At 45.8% G+C, this 21,124-nt stretch overlaps 1 protein-coding gene across 1 annotated transcript in view; it reads right to left on the bottom strand.

Moving 5' to 3' along the window:
- The window catches only part of LOC142498706 (HHIP-like protein 1), a 69,489-nt gene that overhangs the window by 26,849 nt on the left and 21,516 nt on the right, over nucleotides 1-21,124 (bottom strand). The window contains exons 2-4 of the mRNA XM_075607001.1: nucleotides 17,829-18,475; nucleotides 11,925-12,068; nucleotides 2,012-2,340 (exon numbers count right to left, since the gene is read on the bottom strand). Coding sequence (XP_075463116.1) covers nucleotides 2,012-2,340; nucleotides 11,925-12,068; nucleotides 17,829-18,475 — 1,120 coding nt within the window. The remainder of the gene's footprint in view (nucleotides 1-2,011; nucleotides 2,341-11,924; nucleotides 12,069-17,828; nucleotides 18,476-21,124) is intronic.

Genomic DNA, 21,124 nt, shown 5'->3' with positions numbered 1-21,124 from the left:
TGTATGTGTGTATATATAATTATTATAACTATCCTGCAAAATATATATAGATACATAGATGATCTTTTGATGTACAGAATGATTATAAACACTAAAGTGGTTCATGTTACGTTAAGGAAACCTTTGCATTACATGGACAGCTGTTCTACTCTTTGATTCCTAGTACTGTATATAAATCATAATTAAGAATGTGTGTGTATTCCAGATGATAATACAGACTTCTGAACAGATGACATACAGAACAATCCTCCCAGTGATTGAAATATTTAGTTTTGGCATATCCAAGAGAAGCTGGGCTTGTTTTAATTTACTAGAAGTGCAATCCCACACAACCATATGTGGACCCCTCCCCCCCCCATTAACCCTTTGAGTGCCGGAGGCCTGCAACACCAGAGGGCCACAGCCCTTACAATCACGTGACCAGATCTCCGAAGCGGTGACGTGATCGTTTCATCACTGATGACGGAACGGGACGTAGTAGCTATACCCATGAGCACTCAAAGTGTTAAACATGTCACTACCATTAGTGCACTTTGCTCCTCTGAGGGACTGATCCCTTAAACATGTCACTGGGGAGGACTGCACCTTTTAATGGGGGGCTATTAGACGTCCAACGCTGTGCTAATGACAATATTTTGCATGATTACTGTGCACTGAATCTGTGTCTGCACATTGTGTATTTTGTTAAATAAAATATAAGCTGAACACCCCTGTGAATTGTGGTTGACTGGAACCTTCTAAAGGTCTGACAAATGACAGATTCATTGTATGTATGACAACAGACTTAGCCATTCAGACCGATCTGTGTCTTAATGCTCTATCCTATCTATCTATCTATCTATCTATCTGTGGGGGTACTACAGAGCATTATGATTGGTTAATTATGTTTCATGCTGGTTCTTTGTATCTCTCATGTTTATTAAAATATGGTACTTTTTAAATATTTATTTACAAACGTAAATGTTTACTTCTTGCTTTAAATGTATTGGTTCTATTTATCAAATAACTGTTATAATAATATTATCATCATTATTATTAAATAACTGTTACAAACAGTGTCTAAAGAGTAGTGTCACCTTGTATAAAAGGATGGCAGTCTCCTATATTAAAGGACAGTACCACTAAAAAAATTGTAATTGTAGTGCCCTGTTATTAAACTAGAGGATGTTTGTATGAAACCTATAAACATGTACACCAGCCTCTGAATTACAGACGTTTTCAGTGCTTTTCCTACAAACATAAGCTGAACTTCCCCTATAAAATGCACGAGTGGAACACTCTAGATAGGCAGTTAAGTGATTGGTTCTCTGTGTCCATGACAACAGCCTCAACCAACCAGAGCATTCTCTGTCTGAAAGATCCACACCGGACATATCCGCAGGGGCAAACAGAGCATCCTTACTGGTTTCCCATAGTCAATGAAAATGCTTTTGCACTCATAATCAAAGATATACTTGCGGGTGCTTAGCTCAAAAGGAAGAATACCCAATATCCAAATGTCAAAACACTGAAATACGGGACAATTATGCGTCCCGGTCTACCTTAACGGGACCAGTCAATGAAATAAGCAACAATCACATATATATATATATATATATATATATATATATATATATATATATATATATATATATATATATATATATATATATATATATATATGACATCTGGTAACCCTATTTCCTTATACTGTAGTTGTGTTTTATTCTCAGCTGGCTGTGGTTTAAATGCTCTGAGCCCATGTTGCCTGGTAGTAGATGCTTGGAACCTTCAGCTCCTGAGAGCATCTGGGAGACGGATTTGAACAGGCGTCGCTCGCAAGGAACTTTCTGCACTAAGCTCAACCCCCATCTGAACTGTATATGAACTCTTAGAATGTTCCTTTCCTGAACATTTCACGCAGGAATCTAACATAAATGTACATTTAAACATCAAAAGCCACACATTTTCTTAATTATTTTACTGCCCTGGTATAGAATGATGGTTACTGGTTCCCCTCTGTATAACTCACTTAGTGAGGCATTCTTGCACAGGTTCTTGTCGTAACAGGAGAACCCCTCCTTTGCCCTCCAGCCGTAATTGCCCCCCTTCTTTATGAGATCCACCTCCTCGAACTTGTTTTGCCCCACATCCCCGCAGAAGATGCGCCCCCGTCCTTCCCCGGTCGTCAGTTCGCCCCTGTCTACGGAGCAGCGCCACATATTTCTGGCTCCATAGGCGAACACTTCCGGCCGCGCCCCTCGATCCCGCAAGAAAGGGTTGTCGGGCGGGATGCGGTACGGGGGTCCCCTCTCGTTTCCCGTCACGTTGACGCGTAGGACTTTGCCCAGTAGAGAGGACCTGTAAGGGTTAAGGGAGAGGTAACAGGAAAGTGACACTGGGAGGGTAGTAAGTGCATGGAACAGCCTCCAAGGAGAGTTTGAGGTCAATACAAGAAAGTAATCCCAGGTTGGGATTCGGATAGACACCAGGGGATTCTAAACATGAGACCAAACGGGGATTGGACAGCTAAATAAGTGGTCCTTATTCTCTGTCAATTTTACATGCAGATAGTAAAATGCCCCTTTCTTAAAAAAAGGGATCACTGACTGAGCCACTGATCGAGCCACCTGTGCTGAAGCAGGGATGTCCAGAAAACCTGACCTGTTGGTGACCCTTGAGAACTGAAGTTGACCACCCCTGGTCTTTGTGGATAAAACCCCTTTTTTTTGTAGAGGGGGGTCCCGTGAAAGCCTACGAGGAGTTAGACAAATAATGTATGGGGTTAATGCACACAGCCATAGCCTCTCTGACCTTAAACACATACTTCAGTCTGACTTTTTGAGACTCGAAAACTGGATTTCCCAAAACAAACTGTTTTTAAACACTGACAAGACTGTAACAATGGTGTTTGGGACCAAGACTAAATTTGTAAAGCTTCCAGTGACTGAGCTCCTGATTAGAACCAACGCTAACACCCCCCTAACACCTGTCACTAGTTTTAAATACCTGGGCTTATGGTTTGACTCCCACTTAACATTCGGGATGCACATTGATACCCTGACAACCAAGACCTATGCCAAACTAGGGGTACTTTACAGGAACAAATCCTCCCTAAGTCTCCCAGTCAGAAAGCGTATCGCACAGCAGATGCTAATGCCAATTATTGACTATGGAGACATAGTATATGGCTCGGCTCCTCAAACCCACCTTAGCAAACTTGACACCCTCTACAATTCAATTTGTCGTTTTGTTCTCCAATGCAACTACAACACACACCACTGCGAAATGCTCAAAGAACTAGATTGGTCATCACTAGAGTCTAGGCGCAAAGTTCACCTTTCCTGTCTTGCCTTTAAATTCTTCATGGGCAAGCTACCCAGCTACCTGAACAAGCTCCTCACCCCTACCACTTGCAGCACTTATCACCTGAGATCAGACTCCAAAAGACTATTCATGGTCCCAAGGCTCAACAAAGTATCCGGACGTTCCTCCTTCTCCTTCCGTGCACCCCAAAACTGGAACAACCTACCAGAGACTCTCACATGCACCACCAGTTTAAGTTCTTTCAAATCTAAGGCTGTCTCACACTTTAATCTGGTCTGTAACTGTTTCATACGCCCATAATATATATTTTCTTTAGCTGTGCACGCAATGTCTTGTATATAATGTATACCTTGTTCATTTATGTAACTGTACTTGTAACCATGTACTATTTGTTTTACTCTGTGCCCAGGACATACTTGAAAACGAGAAGTAACTCTCAATGTATTACTTCCTGGTAACACATTTTATAAATAAATAAATAATATAGTTAGAACTTCCCTCGTGTCTCACTCACTGAATCAGGTCCGATTCTCTTCACCCTCATCCCTTCCCAGGCTCATATGGATGACAACCTCATCACATAACATTTGGGCTCCACTAACCCTATGAAAGGGCCAACGATCACTAATGGCCATGGCATGTCCAACAGGTGCAACACCAATTTAATAAAAATATAAGTTATGTGTGAGCATACATTTTAGAAACTATTATTTTAATGTTTTAACCCGTTGGGGGTCCCAGGACATAGTTACTCCAGTGGCCCCAAGCCCTAGTAATCCCACTGCTGGTTTTGGGGAGATTGCGGCCTCTGGAGAGCAGAACGCGATCTTGCAGGAACAGAAGAGGTCCCCTCTTCTGCTGCATGATCCGTGATCGTGAGTTGCGACTAGCAAAGCAGCTGTGGCACTCTGGTGCCACGGCCTCTCCGGCACTCTGGTTCCACGGCCTCTCCGGCACTCTGGTTCCACAGCCTCTCCGGCACTCTGGTTCCACGGCCTCTCCGGCACTCAAAGGGTTAAAGGAGCAACTCATGGGGCCTTTTATGAATTTTTTTTTTTTTACATTGAGTTAACCTTCGGGGACCCCCTGCTTCCTGAGATACCGGCTTCTCCGTAGGGGGATGCCGGCATCTCGACAAAGTTCAAAGCTCGCAGGTCACGCGGGCCAATAGGAAACCGGACCTGCTGTCACAGCTTCCTATTGGCCCGCAGGATGCGGGAGCTGTGAAAAGCGGCCATTACGTGAACCCTGCTAGCCGAGCAGAGTGGCTACCGGCGCCTACTTTGGAGGTAAGTGTCTCCGGAAGCAGGGGGTCCCCGGAGCTGAAATGAATGGGGTTCAGCCCCGGAGACCCCCCGCTTCAAACGTATTGTATTCTTTTAGATGAAAAGAAAAAGCATGGATTGCCGCTTTCATGCCTACGTGGTGACCACACGCTCTGCGGAGTCTTTAGAGGGAACGTTTGCAATCTCTTGTCGTGCTGCTCTGTTTAGACTCTTGTACGTACAGGCAAATTGCTAATCCACATGTAATAATGCTGCTATAGTTAGCAAAACAGAGGAAGGAGAAGTGCAACAAGTTCCAGATAAGGTTAGAGTTAGAAATAGTAACATCATCGTTGTACACAGGAAACAATGAGGTCACAACTGTACGTTAAAGCCGCCAGCTGCACTGCTTCTTTTTGGAGAGGGGAGTTTTTTATGGTTACTCAATGCTGACCCATAGACCCCTGAACACGGGAGGAATCTGGTGGTGGGGGGTGGGTGCTTTAAGGGGGAATAAAGATTTTTATAGGAGAAGTTAGGGAAGGGGCGGCCAACTTCAGTCCTCAAGGGCCACCAACAGGTCAGGTATTCAGGATATCCCTGCTTCAGCACAGGTGAAGTTGGGCTGTGTGTGTACCTGTAGAACTTGGAATGTGTCAGTGTGTGTATGGCCTGAGATTATAGTGGGAGGCTGCAGGGCGTGCGCGTGACGTCACTCGCGCGGTGCGCGCGGATTCTGCACTGACGTCACGCGGCCAACGGGTCTCAAAACGAAATCTTTTGTAGCCTTAAAATTTGGTCTCCTCGTTGCTGCACCAGCGCGGTCGCGCGCTTTCTGGGTCCCCGCGACGGACTTCAGGTATTTGTTTTGGCGCCGCGGGCCGTCACAGTCGCCACCACTGTAATCTCGGCGGCCTGATGCGGTGTTAGCGACGCAGAAACTTTCACCGATCAAGAAGTTCTATACATGAAACATTAGGAAGGTTAATCAATAAACTGATAGTGCCAATCAGGGCGCTGTCTCAGAAAGTCCCATTACATTCAATGGCAGTTTTATGATCAGCACTATCACATTTTAAAGAATGACCTCCTATGTCCTCTCTCCCTCCCCTCTCTCTCTCCCCTCTCCCTCTCTCTCTCCCCCCTCTCTCTCTGTCTCTCCCCTCTCTCTCTGTCTCTCTCTCCCCTCTCTCTCCCCTCTGTCTCTCTCTCTCCCCTCTCTTTCCCCCCTCTCTCTCTCTCCCCTCTCTCCCTCCCCCTTCTCTCCCTCCCCCTTCTCCCCCCCCCCTCTTTCCCCTCCCTCTATCCCCCCCTCTCTCTCCCCTCTCTCTCGCCCCTCTCTCCCCTCTCTCCCCCCCTCTCTCCCTTCTCTCCCCTCCTTTCTCGAAAAATATTGACTCTCCTCTCTCGAACAATATTGACTCTCCACACTAGTTTCCTGTAAATATTTGCCTTCAAGCTGTATGTTTATGAAAGGGATCCTATGAATGTCTATGGGGGACAAATCTTTTCTAGTACAGGGGGGATCCCTTGAAAATCTATGAGGACAAACAGAATATATATTAGAGTTTCCCAGAATACGATAAGCAAACATTATAACGCACATTTCTAGCGAGGAACATTTGGGAATAATTATAACGATCTGAATACTTGCATTAGGGAAAGGGAACCTTTTGTCAGGGAGAAATGTACGCGTTTTACGATGAAAAACAAGAGTTGCTTGTAATAAACATGGGTATTTGTTTCAATGACGGGATTTTAATTTTATACATTCTATATATGGACCCACAATATGTTGAAAACGAATGAGAACAGTTAGGCCGAGTCCTTTTATTGCCAGAGATGCGTGCACGTGCGAACGGAAGCCGACCGCTCCTGCAGGAGCGACGCTCAGCGCGCATGCGTGGTCGACTTTCGTTTGCGCGCGTGGTCGGCGTTCCCGGACGTTTTTAGTTATTTCAAAATTCCTGCCGGACGGCGACCTTTAATCAAAAATCCGGACATATCCGGGAAAGTACGGACATATGGTGACCCTATATCAGTGGGGTTGCTGGCCACTTCTGCAAGGGAAGGGGTTAATTCGGATATAAGCAGGGACAGGTCAGAAGCAAGGACATACAGACAGGGCCAGGTTACCAGCATCCAGCAGGGTATGTGCAAGGGTAGCAGAGATTGCCGCTTGTATGCCTGAGGGGTACAGATCTGTCTCTGTTTATTGTAGTAGATCTAATAGTTGCCCCCGCAGGACTCCCCTGTACAGCAGCGCCACCTGGTGGTGTCTTTACACTTTATTCTGCCAAACTTCCACACTGTGGAGAAGCACAAATATCTCTGGTCTTGAAGGGCTATTCCTCCTGTCTGCCAGCACTGGATACTCGCTCAACCCTGGCAAAAAGGGGTAAATGTAACATATACAACCTGGTAAACACCCTATAGATAGGGTGTTGAAAGGTCCCCAGATAACATGCACTCTATCCTAAGAATGTGGGTAATTGAGGAATGAGAGGAGTGGGGAGTGGGTATAGGATGGTAGGAATGTGGGTAATTGAGGAGTGGGGAGTGGGTATAGGATGGTAGGAATGTGGATAATTGAGGAATGAGAGGAGTGGGGAGTGGGTATAGGATGGTAGGAATGTGGGTAATTGAGGAATGAGAGGAGCGGGGAGTGGGTATAGGATGGTAGGAATGTGGGTAATTGAGGAATGAGAGGAGCGGGGAGTGGGTATAGGATGGTAGGAATGTGGGTAATTGAGGAGTGGGGAGTGGGTATAGGATGGTAGGAATGTGGGTAATTGAGGAATGAGAGGAGTGGGGAGTGGGTATAGGATGGTAGGAATGTGGGTAATTGAGGAATGAGAGGAGTGGGGAGTGGGTATAGGATGGTAGGAATGTGGGTAATGGAGGAATGAGAGGAGTGGGAGTGGGTATAGGATGGTAGGAATGTGGGTAATGGAGGAATGAGAGGAGTGGGGAGTGGGTATAGGATGGTAGGAATGTGGGTAATGGAGGAATGAGAGGAGTGGGGAGTGGGTATAGGATGGTAGGAATGTGGGTAATTGAGGAGTGGGGAGTGGGTATAGGATGGTAGGAATGTGGGTAATTGAGGAATGAGAGGAGTGGGGAGTGGGTATAGGATGGTAGGAATGTGGATAATTGAGGAATGAGAGGAGTGGGGAGTGGGTATAGGATGGTAGGAATGTGGGTAATTGAGGAATGAGAGGAGTGGGGAGTGGGTATAGGATGGTAGGAATGTGGGTAATTGAGGAGTGGGGAGTGGGTATAGGATGGTAGGAATGTGGGTAATTGAGGAATGAGAGGAGCGGGGAGTGGGTATAGGATGGTAGGAATGTGGGTAATTGAGGAATGAGAGGAGTGGGGAGTGGGTATAGGATGGTAGGAATGTGGGTAATGGAGGAATGAGAGGAGTGGGGAGTGGGTATAGGATGGTAGGAATGTGGGTAATTGAGGAATGAGAGGAGTGGGGAGTGGGTATAGGATGGTAGGAATGTGGGTAATTGAGGAATGAGAGGAGTGGGGAGTGGGTATAGGATGGTAGGAATGTGGGTAATGGAGGAATGAGAGGAGTGGGGAGTGGGTATAGGATGGTAGGAATGTGGGTAATTGAGGAATGAGAGGAGCGGGGAGTGGGTATAGGATGGTAGGAATGTGGGTAATTGAGGAATGAGAGGAGTGGGGAGTGGGTATAGGATGGTAGGAATGTGGGTAATTGAGGAATGAGAGGAGTGGGGAGTGGGTATAGGATGGTAGGAATGTGGATAATTGAGGAATGAGAGGAGTGGGGAGTGGGTATAGGATGGTAGGAATGTGGGTAATTGAGGAATGAGAGGAGTGGGGAGTGGGTATAGGATGGTAGGAATGTGGGTAATTGAGGAATGAGAGGAGTGGGGAGTGGGTATAGGATGGTAGGAATGTGGGTAATTGAGGAATGAGAGGAGTGGGGAGTGGGTATAGGATGGTAGGAATGTGGGTAATTGAGGAGTGGGGAGTGGGTATAGGATGGTAGGAATGTGGGTAATTGAGGAATGAGAGGAGCGGGGAGTGGGTATAGGATGGTAGGAATGTGGGTAATTGAGGAGTGGGGAGTGGGTATAGGATGGTAGGAATGTGGGTAATTGAGGAATGAGAGGAGTGGGGAGTGGGTATAGGATGGTAGGAATGTGGGTAATTGAGGAATGAGAGGAGTGGGGAGTGGGTATAGGATGGTAGGAATGTGGGTAATGGAGGAATGAGAGGAGTGGGAGTGGGTATAGGATGGTAGGAATGTGGGTAATGGAGGAATGAGAGGAGTGGGGAGTGGGTATAGGATGGTAGGAATGTGGGTAATGGAGGAATGAGAGGAGTGGGGAGTGGGTATAGGATGGTAGGAATGTGGGTAATTGAGGAGTGGGGAGTGGGTATAGGATGGTAGGAATGTGGGTAATTGAGGAATGAGAGGAGTGGGGAGTGGGTATAGGATGGTAGGAATGTGGATAATTGAGGAATGAGAGGAGTGGGGAGTGGGTATAGGATGGTAGGAATGTGGGTAATTGAGGAATGAGAGGAGTGGGGAGTGGGTATAGGATGGTAGGAATGTGGGTAATTGAGGAGTGGGGAGTGGGTATAGGATGGTAGGAATGTGGGTAATTGAGGAATGAGAGGAGCGGGGAGTGGGTATAGGATGGTAGGAATGTGGGTAATTGAGGAATGAGAGGAGTGGGGAGTGGGTATAGGATGGTAGGAATGTGGGTAATGGAGGAATGAGAGGAGTGGGGAGTGGGTATAGGATGGTAGGAATGTGGGTAATTGAGGAATGAGAGGAGTGGGGAGTGGGTATAGGATGGTAGGAATGTGGGTAATTGAGGAATGAGAGGAGTGGGGAGTGGGTATAGGATGGTAGGAATGTGGGTAATGGAGGAATGAGAGGAGTGGGGAGTGGGTATAGGATGGTAGGAATGTGGGTAATTGAGGAATGAGAGGAGCGGGGAGTGGGTATAGGATGGTAGGAATGTGGGTAATTGAGGAATGAGAGGAGTGGGGAGTGGGTATAGGATGGTAGGAATGTGGGTAATTGAGGAATGAGAGGAGTGGGGAGTGGGTATAGGATGGTAGGAATGTGGATAATTGAGGAATGAGAGGAGTGGGGAGTGGGTATAGGATGGTAGGAATGTGGGTAATTGAGGAATGAGAGGAGTGGGGAGTGGGTATAGGATGGTAGGAATGTGGGTAATTGAGGAATGAGAGGAGTGGGGAGTGGGTATAGGATGGTAGGAATGTGGGTAATTGAGGAATGAGAGGAGTGGGAAGTGGGTATAGGATGGTAGGAATGTGGGTAATTGAGGAATGAGAGGAGTGGGGAGTGGGTATAGGATGGTAGGAATGTGGGTAATTGAGGAGTGGGGAGTGGGTATAGGATGGTAGGAATGTGGGTAATTGAGGAATGAGAGGAGTGGGGAGTGGGTATAGGATGGTAGGAATGTGGATAATTGAGGAATGAGAGGAGTGGGGAGTGGGTATAGGATGGTAGGAATGTGGGTAATTGAGGAGTGGGGAGTGGGTATAGGATGGTAGGAATGTGGGTAATTGAGGAATGAGAGGAGTGGGGAGTGGGTATAGGATGGTAGGAATGTGGATAATTGAGGAATGAGAGGAGTGGGGAGTGGGTATAGGATGGTAGGAATGTGGGTAATTGAGGAGTGGGGAGTGGGTATAGGATGGTAGGAATGTGGGTAATTGAGGAATGAGAGGAGTGGGGAGTGGGTATAGGATGGTAGGAATGTGGGTAATTGAGGAATGAGAGGAGTGGGGAGTGGGTATAGGATGGTAGGAATGTGGGTAATTGAGGAATGAGAGGAGTGGGGAGTGGGTATAGGATGGTAGGAATGTGGGTAATTGAGGAATGAGAGGAGTGGGGAGTGGGTATAGGATGGTAGGAATGTGGGTAATTGAGGAATGAGAGGAGTGGGGAGTGGGTATAGGATGGTAGGAATGTGGGTAATTGAGGAATGAGAGGAGTGGGGAGTGGGTATAGGATGGTAGGAATGTGGGTAATTGAGGAATGAGAGGAGTGGGGAGTGGGTATAGGATGGTAGGAATGTGGATAGGATAAACGCTAACTGCGGTGTATAGGGCAGTAGTGGCTGTGAGGTATAGGAGTCCGTAGGTTCTATGTAGAATATATAGTATTCATCCTGCGGTGATGAAATACTAGAATCAGTGTTAAAACACAGAAACTTTAATAGTAAATTGTAAAAAAATCATCATAGACCTAACAAAGGAAAAGACGATAAATAACTACATGGAAAGTGCACATATAATACAGCGTAACAAAATGTATAAATACTGCTGAGAAAGTCCTTGCTTCCGTAAGGGCTAGAACTGCTAGCAATGTAGATAGATATAGCTACAGTGTGCTGAGTATAGCAGTCTAGCACGATACAGCTACAGCCTAATTGATATATCACACACGTGCTCCAAAAAGCAGATGGTATCCTAGTCATCTCAGTATTGGGGGTTAGATAAGTCCATGGTGGTCCGGTCTAATACCAGCACAAACTCACGGAAGGTCAGAAACGCTCTCCTCATGGAGTGACAGGCAGTGACATTACCACTGAGCTACTACTTCAGCCATATTTAGCCTATTAAACATGTCACTGCCATTAGTACACTTTGGGTCCTAGGAGGGACTGACCCCTTAAACATGTCACTGCAGTTAGTATACTTTGGTCCTAGGAGGGACTGACCCCTTAAACATGTCACTGCAGTTAGTATACTTTGGTCCTAGGAGGGACTGACCCCTTAAACATGTCACTGCCGTTAGTATACTTTGGTCCTAGGAGGGACTGACCCCTTAAACATGTCACTGCCATTAGTACACTTTGGTCCTAGGAGGGACTGACCCCTTAAACATGTCACTGCCATTAGTACACTTTGGACCTAGGAGGGACTGACCCCTTAAACATGTCACTGTCATTAGTACACTTTGGTCCTAGGAGGGACTGACCCCTTAAACTTTTTACTGCCATTAGTGCACTTTGGTCCTAGGAGGGACTGACCCCTTAAACATGTCACTGCCATTAGTACACTTTGGTCCTAGGAGGGACTGACCCCTTAAACATGTCACTGCCATTAGTATACTTTGGTCCTAGGAGGGACTGACCCCTTAAACTTTTTACTGCCATTAGTGCACTTTGGTTTTAGGAGGGAATGCCCCTTTAAACAGTAGGTGGCATAATGTTTGGTGAATTATAGTGTTAAAAGCAGGAACACTATAATGTCCCACAGGGTTTGAGAGACTCTAACAGTAAGGGGCAGCTGATCATTATTAGCTGTGGGCCATGTACCCTGCTGACTCACTTGTTCTGAGCATTCCCAAATTCTCCGAAAGGGTCCCCTGCTCTCCCCCCATCGCCGGTGAAGATGTACAGATGGCCATCTGTCCCAAACAGGACCTGGCCTCCGTTGTGGTTGGAAGCGGGCTCTGTCACTTCCAGAACGACCCTGAAAGGCAAATAAGAGAACGATTGTGTTATGTTTGTCCTGGAACAGGATTACACATTTTCTGTCTCTTTGCAGCTCACAGATTTCTGTCTCCCTAGTTCAGCTGCTTGTTAGTTCCCCTGTTTTAGCAGCTAGCTGCATGTGTAAAGATACATTATTGACACTTTCTCTCTTTACACAGCCACCAGTTGGTTGCCCTGGCAACCTCCCATTCTCATTGCCATGAGTTTGGTTTAGCCTTGTTGTTCCCCTGCCCCTTTCTGTTTTATGGAATGGTCCTTTGACTCTTCCTTCCAGCCACAGGAACATGTGCTTTAGATCTAACTAACTGGCTTACTGAGTACATGTTTCCTCTATTACACCCCTGCAAGGCCATCCTTTTTTACCGACCCCTCATAACAGAGCACCTTCACATAGAGAAGCATTCTCTCACCACACATTACCATCTACAAGTACCCATTATATTTGTTTTTGACTCCCCCATTAAAGTTGAAGAAAATAAAAGGACTCTGTGTGCTCTCAAAAGGGGATGAGTTAAACCTCTGGACTCACTCACATCCCACATGTGATCTGGCTTCCAGAAGAATGTTGTAGTTAGGACTAGCTGATATACCCAGCGTTGCCCGGGATTTAATTTTCCCGCTCCCCCTCTGTCTCCGCACCCCCCTCTCTGTCTCTCTCCCCATTCACCTCTCTCCCCTTGCCCCCCCTTTCTTTTTCCCCTATTCACAGCAATCCGTCCCCCCCTCCCTTCACAGCTCCGGTCCCCCTCCCCCCCGGTCACAACTCTGTCCCCCCCCCCTCTGTTCACAGCTCCATTCCACCCCCTGTTCACAGCTGTGCCCCACCCCCTTCACAGCTCCGTTCCCCCCCTTCACAGCTCCGTTTCCCCGCAATCTCTCTCACACACTCTCTTTCTCACACACTCAGACACACACACACACACACACACACACACACACACACACACACACACACACACACACACACACACACACACACACACACACACATAATGACACACACACACACACAGTCACACACTGTCACTCATACTCATGCAAGCAGAAGCAGCCTCTCCTCGCCCCCCTTCCCCCGTAGCTCACATGTAAAGTTCAGAAGCAGACGCTCTCCTCCTCTCCGCCGACACCATGGATCATCCTCTCTTCTCCCCCCCCCCCCCCCTTCCTCTCCCCATAGCTCACAGGCCATCTCCCTCTGCCATCCCATACCTCAGGCAGCAGGAAGCTTGAGTCAGCGAGGACTGCATGCGTGCTCCTAGGAGAGGGGAGGGAGGAGGAGAGCGGAGGGGGGAGAGCCAGGGGCAGCAGTGAGTGCGGGCGGCCAGGCGGAACCCCTGGGACTGCTGCACGGAGCCCTAGTGGAGAATGACTGTGTATATAATGACGTCACCCTGCCTTGCACTCAGAGACTGCGAGAGCCAATGAGAGCCAAGGCCCGCCCCGTAGTTAGGCAATGAGAGCCAATGACAGCCAAGGCCCGCCCCGCAGTCAGCCAATGGGAGAGCTTCACAGCCAATGAGAGCGAGCACAAACCCACAGAAAAACATTTCAATTTTATATTTATAGAAGATAGATGGTATCAGTATTGAAAGGGGAGAGGCTTCTATGAGCATCTTATACAGTGTGCAGAGCATCCCATACAGTGTGCAGAGCATCCCATAGTGTGCAGAGCTTCCTATATAGTGCAGAGCATCCCATAGTGTAGAGCATCCCATACAGGATTCAAAGCATCCCACAGTGTGCAGAGCAATCTTTACAGTGTGCAGAGCATCCCATACAGTGTGCAGAGCATCCCATACAGTGTGCAGAGCATCCTATACAGTGTGCCGAGCATCCCATAGTGTGCAGATCATCCCATAATGTGCAGAGCATCCCATACAGTGTACAGATAATCCTATGGAATGTGCAGAACATCCCATACAGTGTACAGATAATCCTATGGAATGTGCAGAGCCTCTTATGCAATGTGCAGCTGAGCCCTTGCTTCCTATACACAGGCACCTGACCATGCAGCTAATATTATGTCTGAGCCAGAAAGTGGCTGTGGAAACTTCCCCTCACATTCCAGTAAACTCATTACTGGGAAGAAATGTCCCACAAATCAGCCATATATGAGAGTCTGGCATCTGCACAAGGCTATGAGATGAGAAAATAACAGTGCTGACAAGTGTAGGGTTTGACTTCTCAGTGCAGAGCAAATGTCCCATGAGCCGTCGCTCCGAATGGTATAATGCAAGCTGTAGCTATAATTGCAGGGGTAGGTGTGCAGCCACCTGTGGGGGGCATTTCCCTGGTGCTCTGGTTAGCATGCTGTCAGTAATAGGGAGATAAATGTTAACCCTTTCACTGCGGCAGGGACCTGCAGCGCACTGGCATGTCATCTAGTAATACCTTTGTGAAATATGTTGATGACTGTGTAAATATAATACTTCTCTGTGTGATATATGGAGATCTTAGTGGGATATATGGGGTCGTTGTGTGATCTATTGAGATTACTGTGTGATGTTGAGATCTCAGTATTATAATTTGAGATTTGTGTGTAATATATTCAGACCAGTGTATGATATATACATATATATATATATATATATATATATATATATATATATATATAACCATAATACTGAGTTAAGTTATGGTGAGTAAAAAAAGTGACAAAAACCCTCCACAGGAAAGCAAATATGCAAATACAGTTATATGAGCATACAGTTATATTTGCATATATATATATATAATCAAAAAATAAATAGATGATACCATTATATATATATATATGTAGAGGTATCAGTACCGTGTTAGCCGAGCTTCAATAATCAAAAATAAAAATAGATGATACCGTTCTGTGTCTATAATCTAGAACGCGCTCCTCACCTCGTGCTTTCCTGCTCTGCCTCTGCCTCATGTGCTGATTCTTCTACCGGCCTATACTGTATATACTGTGGGCTCTCCATTCATTTTTATTCACACTGATACACATGCACACTCTTTCTTCACTTGCTTTCAGGAACCTTTTGACACCTCCAGCCATAAAACACATCCACACCGGGGGAAGGACTAGCACAGATAACATTCCAAGAGACACTGTTTATAGTATAGCTTTTGCTTGCTTCATTCATTGTAACATCGCCGGAAGAAGAGATCAGTGTATCTCGAAAGCTCGCACAAATAAAAGCATTTCGTTAGCCACAGAACGGTATCGTCTATTTATTTTTTGATTATATATATATATATGTGTATATAGATCGGTGTGATATATTGATATCTATGCATTTTATACAGTATATCTTGGATATTAACTGATACCTAATAGATTATTGATACCAGAGATACCAATTTATGAATACCATTGTGATGCATTAATAGCTTTCTGCAATGAGAATTAGAGAGACAGGCGTTGGGAGGTGGTATGCGGCGGTTAGAGGCGTTAAAGGATAGGCCGGTAGAAGAATCAGCATTTGTTACAGAGGCAGAGAGAGATGGCAGGGGAGGAGCGCCCCACAGCGGTCTGACCCGGAAGTCTTTCTTACTTCCGGTGTCGGCTGCTAGAACGCGCTCCTCACCTCGTGCTTTCCTGCTCTGCCTCTGCCTCATGTGCTGATTCTTCTACCGGCCTATCCTTTAACACCGGGGGCCCGCCACCGCATACCCTCTCCCACCGCCTGTCTCCATTACCACAGGTAGGCATGGAAGAGGAGGGGGGGGAAGAGATCTGATGAGGGGGAGATCGGATGATGATGAGGGGGAGAGCTGATGATGATGAGGGGGAGAGCTGATGGTGATGAGGGGGAGAGCTGATGATGATGAGGTGGAGATCTGATAATGATGAGGGGGAGATCTGATGATGGTGATGAGGGGGAGAGCTGATGATGATGAGGGGGAGTGCTGATGATGATGAGGGGGAGAGCTGATGGTGATGAGGGGGAGAGCTGATGATGATGAGGTGGAGATCTGATAATGATGAGGGGGAGATCTGATGATGGTGATGAGGGGGAGAGCTGATGATGATGAGGGGGAGAGCTGATGATGATGAGGTGGAGATCTGATAATGATGAGGGGGAGAGCAGATGATGGTGATGAGGGGGAGAGCTGATGGTGATGAGGGGGAGAGCTGAGCAGAGATGAGGAGGGATGTTGGGAGAGAGGATGGGGGTAGGGAGAAAAAAATTGCAGTCAGTATTATCTCTGCTGATTTATTTAAAGTGTATGGTGAATTTTACACAACTTAGGAGAAAAAAGCACAATAGTTTTTGAGAAAATAAACGCTATTGAATCTCATTGCGGACGGGTGCAGAGACGTTCCCACCCTCTACTTTAGCCAGTAGCGGATTTCCCATTTGGCCCGGTGCTAGGGCGGCAACATTTTGGGGTGATAAAATGTCCGCCCCATATACATTTTCCGCACTCTGTAGCCTATCAGCCCTGATGGGAAGGTACTTACATGTGGCGGCCGCCTCCTTGCTGCCACCCTCCTTCTCCATTCGAATAATTTGACGCTGGGATTGGAAAGAAGGAGGGTGGCAGCAAGCCGTTATTTCTAATGATACCAGTCACAGAACGTGCATGTTCCAAACTAAAACTTATTCCGAGTTATTTGAGAAGTACCAGGGGACAGGAAAGACTAAGTGGGTTCAGTTTGCTCTCTATTGAGAAACGATATGGATCACGTCATTGATGTGTTTGCTGAGCCAAAGTGCGGAAACGGAACTTCTGACTTAAATAAATGGTGAGTACATGAGTAGTCTATATTTTATATTTAATCTATATTTATATGTGTGCGGTATATTTCATTTTGAATCTACAGAATACGTTGATTTTTAATGGGGCCCTGAAACATTATTTGCTCCGGGGCCCGCTCATGTCTAGCTACACCACCAATGAGACACCTTCTGGTGCCGGGAGACCTCCTAGGGTCCATTCAAGTGAATGGGCTGAAAGGTGTCTTCCAGTGCTTGGAAGGTGTTTTATGAGATAGCACCGCTCAGTAAATATGGTCTTCTGTGTTTTTAGCTTTGCAGCAGCAGCTTAAATATTGTTCAGGTGGTTGACCTGGGAGGTTGACCTGGTTGTTGAGGTGGTTGACCTGGTTGTTGAGGTGGTTGACCTGGGTTGTTGAGGTGGTTGACCTGGGAGGTTGACCTGGTTGTTGAGGTGGTTGACCTGGTTGTTGAGGTGGTTGACCTGGGTTGTTGAGGTGGTTGACCTGGGAGGTTGACCTGGTTGTTGAGGTGGTTGACCTGGTTGTTGAGGTGGTTGACCTAGTTGTTGAGGTGGTTGACCTGGGTGGTTGATCTGGTGGTTGACCTGACCCCTGGTTGAGGTGTTGACCTTAACTACACACTGTTGTAGGTTCAAATCCAGGCTCAGCTACTTACTGTACATACAGTCTAAGCAACTTTGGGCAAATCACTTAATTAGCAAGATACCACACATTAGATGTTATTAATAATGGTATTTTTGTAGGGAAAAAAGTGACGGATTCCTATAAAAAATAAATGTAAATTTAAATTTAAACTACAATATATAATTCCGCTTTAAATAAAGAAATAGGGTAGAAAAGGGTTTTTTCCCCCTCAATCTCCCAGTCAACAATTTGCCACGTGTCTAATAATTTCATAATCATTATATGGAGATTTTTGTTGTCTTTAAAGAACTTTGTTCCCACATAATATAAATAGCACTAATTATATTAAAGTAGTATTCATCATTTATTAATTTAATTAATTATTCTAATTAATACCTTTCTGATGTGTGATCTGCCATGTTCACATCGTCTGTCGATAAGTGGAACTCGGAAATCCTTATCTTCTCATCCCTCTTGGCGTAGATAGAGTAGTAGACGTAAAACTTCCCATTGTGGCGAAAATCGGGATGCATGGCAAAACCCAGGAAACCTCTCTCGTCCCCCGCCCAGGGAGACGTTAGCACGGCTTTGGAGATATTCAGAAAGGGCTTGTCCACTCGTGAGCCATTGGGGAGATAGACCCAAATGTAGCCCACCTGCTCGGCTATGAAAAAACGGTGGGTCCCATCGTCGGCGTGCACCATTGCTACTGGGTTACGTAGTCCATTAGCCACCTCTTGTAAGCAGAGCTGGAGACAGCCTTCTTCATCCTCTTGCACATTTCCCAGTCCGTTGTTTAGTTCTGCATTGGTCAGGACATTGGGGTAGCAATAGTTAACATCATCCAGGCCCAGGAAGTGGCAGAACTTTACAGGGTCGCCCTCTATCTCCGTTACGTCCTTGTCTTCGAGAAGCAGGCCAAGCGTGGAGCGGCAGCGTGACCAAAACTCAACACAGTAGTTGCCACATAGTCCCGGGAGGTCACGAAGTGGGGTGTTGGCATCTTCTGCATCATATAAATGGGCGGCATAGGGTGAACATTCCTACAGGGGCACAAACAAACGGCTCTTTAGATCCAATCTCCTGTGGCATCCTGCAATTATGCAAGGGGTCAACAGGGTCCCTAGCAGAGGGTATAAATGCTAATACAGTAAAGCAATTAAAAAATGCTTGGGATACACATAAAGCTATTCTATATATGAAGGAAAGTTAACGATCAAATAGGCTCTGAGGTTTTGCATCCGATAGGAAAGTGGGCCAAGTGGTTCTCATTCTATGTTTCAATGTTTCTAACTTGGCAATAGCGGATATTTCACTATTTCAGACTTAATAATTTTAACTGTTGCCTTATTTTACTTATTTTACTATATTACTTGAATGGGCTGGTAGGTGTCCTGTGACATAGCACTTCCATAATAAATATGTCATTGGTGGTATTTTTGTAGGGGAAAAGGTGGCAGAAACCCTAAACAAAACATTATTTATATCAACTGAAATGATTCCTGTGAGTGAGTTTTATCTGATAGCACTGCTTAGTAAATCTGCCTTTAAAATGTAATCTTCCTGCAGTTTTAATGGTGGTTGGGAATAGAGGGGTTGACATTTTATTTTTAACCCCATTTTTAATCTGGGCCCTCTGGCAACAAAGGGATCCAGTCCTCTGACGCTGGGCAGAATACGCACACATTTATAGAACGTTAGTAGTTGTTGTAACCTATCCTGCCTGCGGCCATGTCTGTGACAGAAGATACCTCACAGCCAATGAATGGGTCTGTCTTATGGCACCGCTTGGCAAACATGGGCCTCACCAGGCCATCCCCATCTACATGGTATTTCTATTATCTGTTCTAGACCAGGTCACACCCCCAACAACACTCCCATAGAGGCTATACATGTTTACACCATTGTGTATAGGGTGAGTTTGTCAAATTGGATTCTGGATATTTGATTTCATGCAAGTGCCTAATTTCACAATTATTGTTTAAAAAAAAAAATGATAACTGTTTATTTTGTATAAGGTTTACAGGGTACAGAAAAAAGAACGGGGGACACAGTATAATAAAAGAGAGACAATGTGTACAAAAACTAGTATATGGGGGAGCAGGTCGTTATGTGCCACCCTCAGGCAGGCATATAAAGGACGCTCAGCCCCCCCACACCCCCAAAGGAAAAAATAATAATCCCATCCCCCTCCAAGAAAAAATTCCCTTAAAATGTTCCCCAAAGAAATCCCCCACCCCTCCCCCCTGCCCCCCAGGTATGAAGCAGAGGGTCTCCGGAGCTGAACCACGTTAATTTAGACTCCAGGGACCCCCTGCTGCCTGATATACCTCCTTAGGGTACCGGTAGTCTGCAGGTACTGCGATGGGACATTACAATGTACCTGAAGCACAGCACACTGACAGTATCTCCCCCTTTGAACAACCTTGGTAGATTAAATTAAAATTAACAATAATTGACACAACAAGGGACACAGAGGGGAGAGGGGGATATTGGACTTCTCACAGTTCCTCAAAATCAGCACCTTTTCGCCAGGGTAAGGGAGCGAAGACACCAATGTTAGCTTTGACTTTTTTGTTATAGTATAGCCAGGCCTGCGTTGAATCTATGTCCACCTTCCTGCTATGGTGCATATTTGCCATACTCTATTCTTTATTGCCTCAGAATCTGGCACTATCTGTTTGTTCCAACAGGCTGCTATACAGAATCTTGTAGCCATGAGACTGTGAGATAGGAGCTTGTAGAGGAAGCTTTAGACATTCCTGTAAGAGGTCTCCCTAGCAGTGCCAGCCAGGGGCCTAATGGACAATGCAGGCCTAGCATAGAGTTCAAAAAGTGAACGCTTGACCCCAAGTCCCCTTAATCCTAGGGCATGACCACCATATGTGGGAGAGAAAACCTTGGGGTACGCAAAGCAATTTGGTGAGTTGGTACTTTTTATAGCATGCATCCTGACTGGTGTTAAGTACCATCTCTTTAGTAGTTTATAAGAGTTTTCGTTTACCACTGCGCAGATTGAGCTAGAGGCTGGTGCCCCACAAACATTTTGCCATTCCTCCGGCTTCTCCCAATTCTGCCTCCCATTTTAGCATGTATGGGCACATAGTATCCGGAGTGATATTGAGAAACAGTTGGTATATCGATGATATCAGCCCCCTATCTAGGTACCTGACTATGAAAATATCTTCAAAATCTGTGACCGCAGCCAGAGAGGCGATGGGGTGGTGAGGGGATACAAAGTGTTTCATTTGTAGGAACTTACAAAAGAAAGGAGGTGTTCAAAAAGCGCCGACGCTAATAACAAATACAGGCAGTCCTCGGTTATCCGACACAATGCGGTACTCAAAATGGCGTTGGATAGCGAAACGTTGTAAAGCGAAACACGTTTTCTCATAGGAACACCGTTTAAATGAAAGGTTCTGTTCCTGAAGGCATTTTTAACACTAAAATACACCAAATATTTTATGCAGGCAATAAGATATGCAGCACACACACATAAATTATATAGTGTATATACTGTATTATATATATAATATAACATAATAAATAATATATTATATAGTATAATATAATATTATATAATATATATATATACACATAAACAACGTTGCAAAGCGTCGTAAGAGCGTTGGATAAGCCGTTTTGGCGTTGTAAAAATGACCATAGGTATGCATTGCATAGCGTTGGATAAG

This window comes from Ascaphus truei, chromosome 7, assembly GCF_040206685.1.
Source record: "Ascaphus truei isolate aAscTru1 chromosome 7, aAscTru1.hap1, whole genome shotgun sequence".
Classification (NCBI taxonomy): domain Eukaryota; kingdom Metazoa; phylum Chordata; class Amphibia; order Anura; family Ascaphidae; genus Ascaphus; species Ascaphus truei.
Note: the sequence above shows the minus strand (reverse complement) of the source record. Positions and strands in the feature narration are given on the sequence as shown.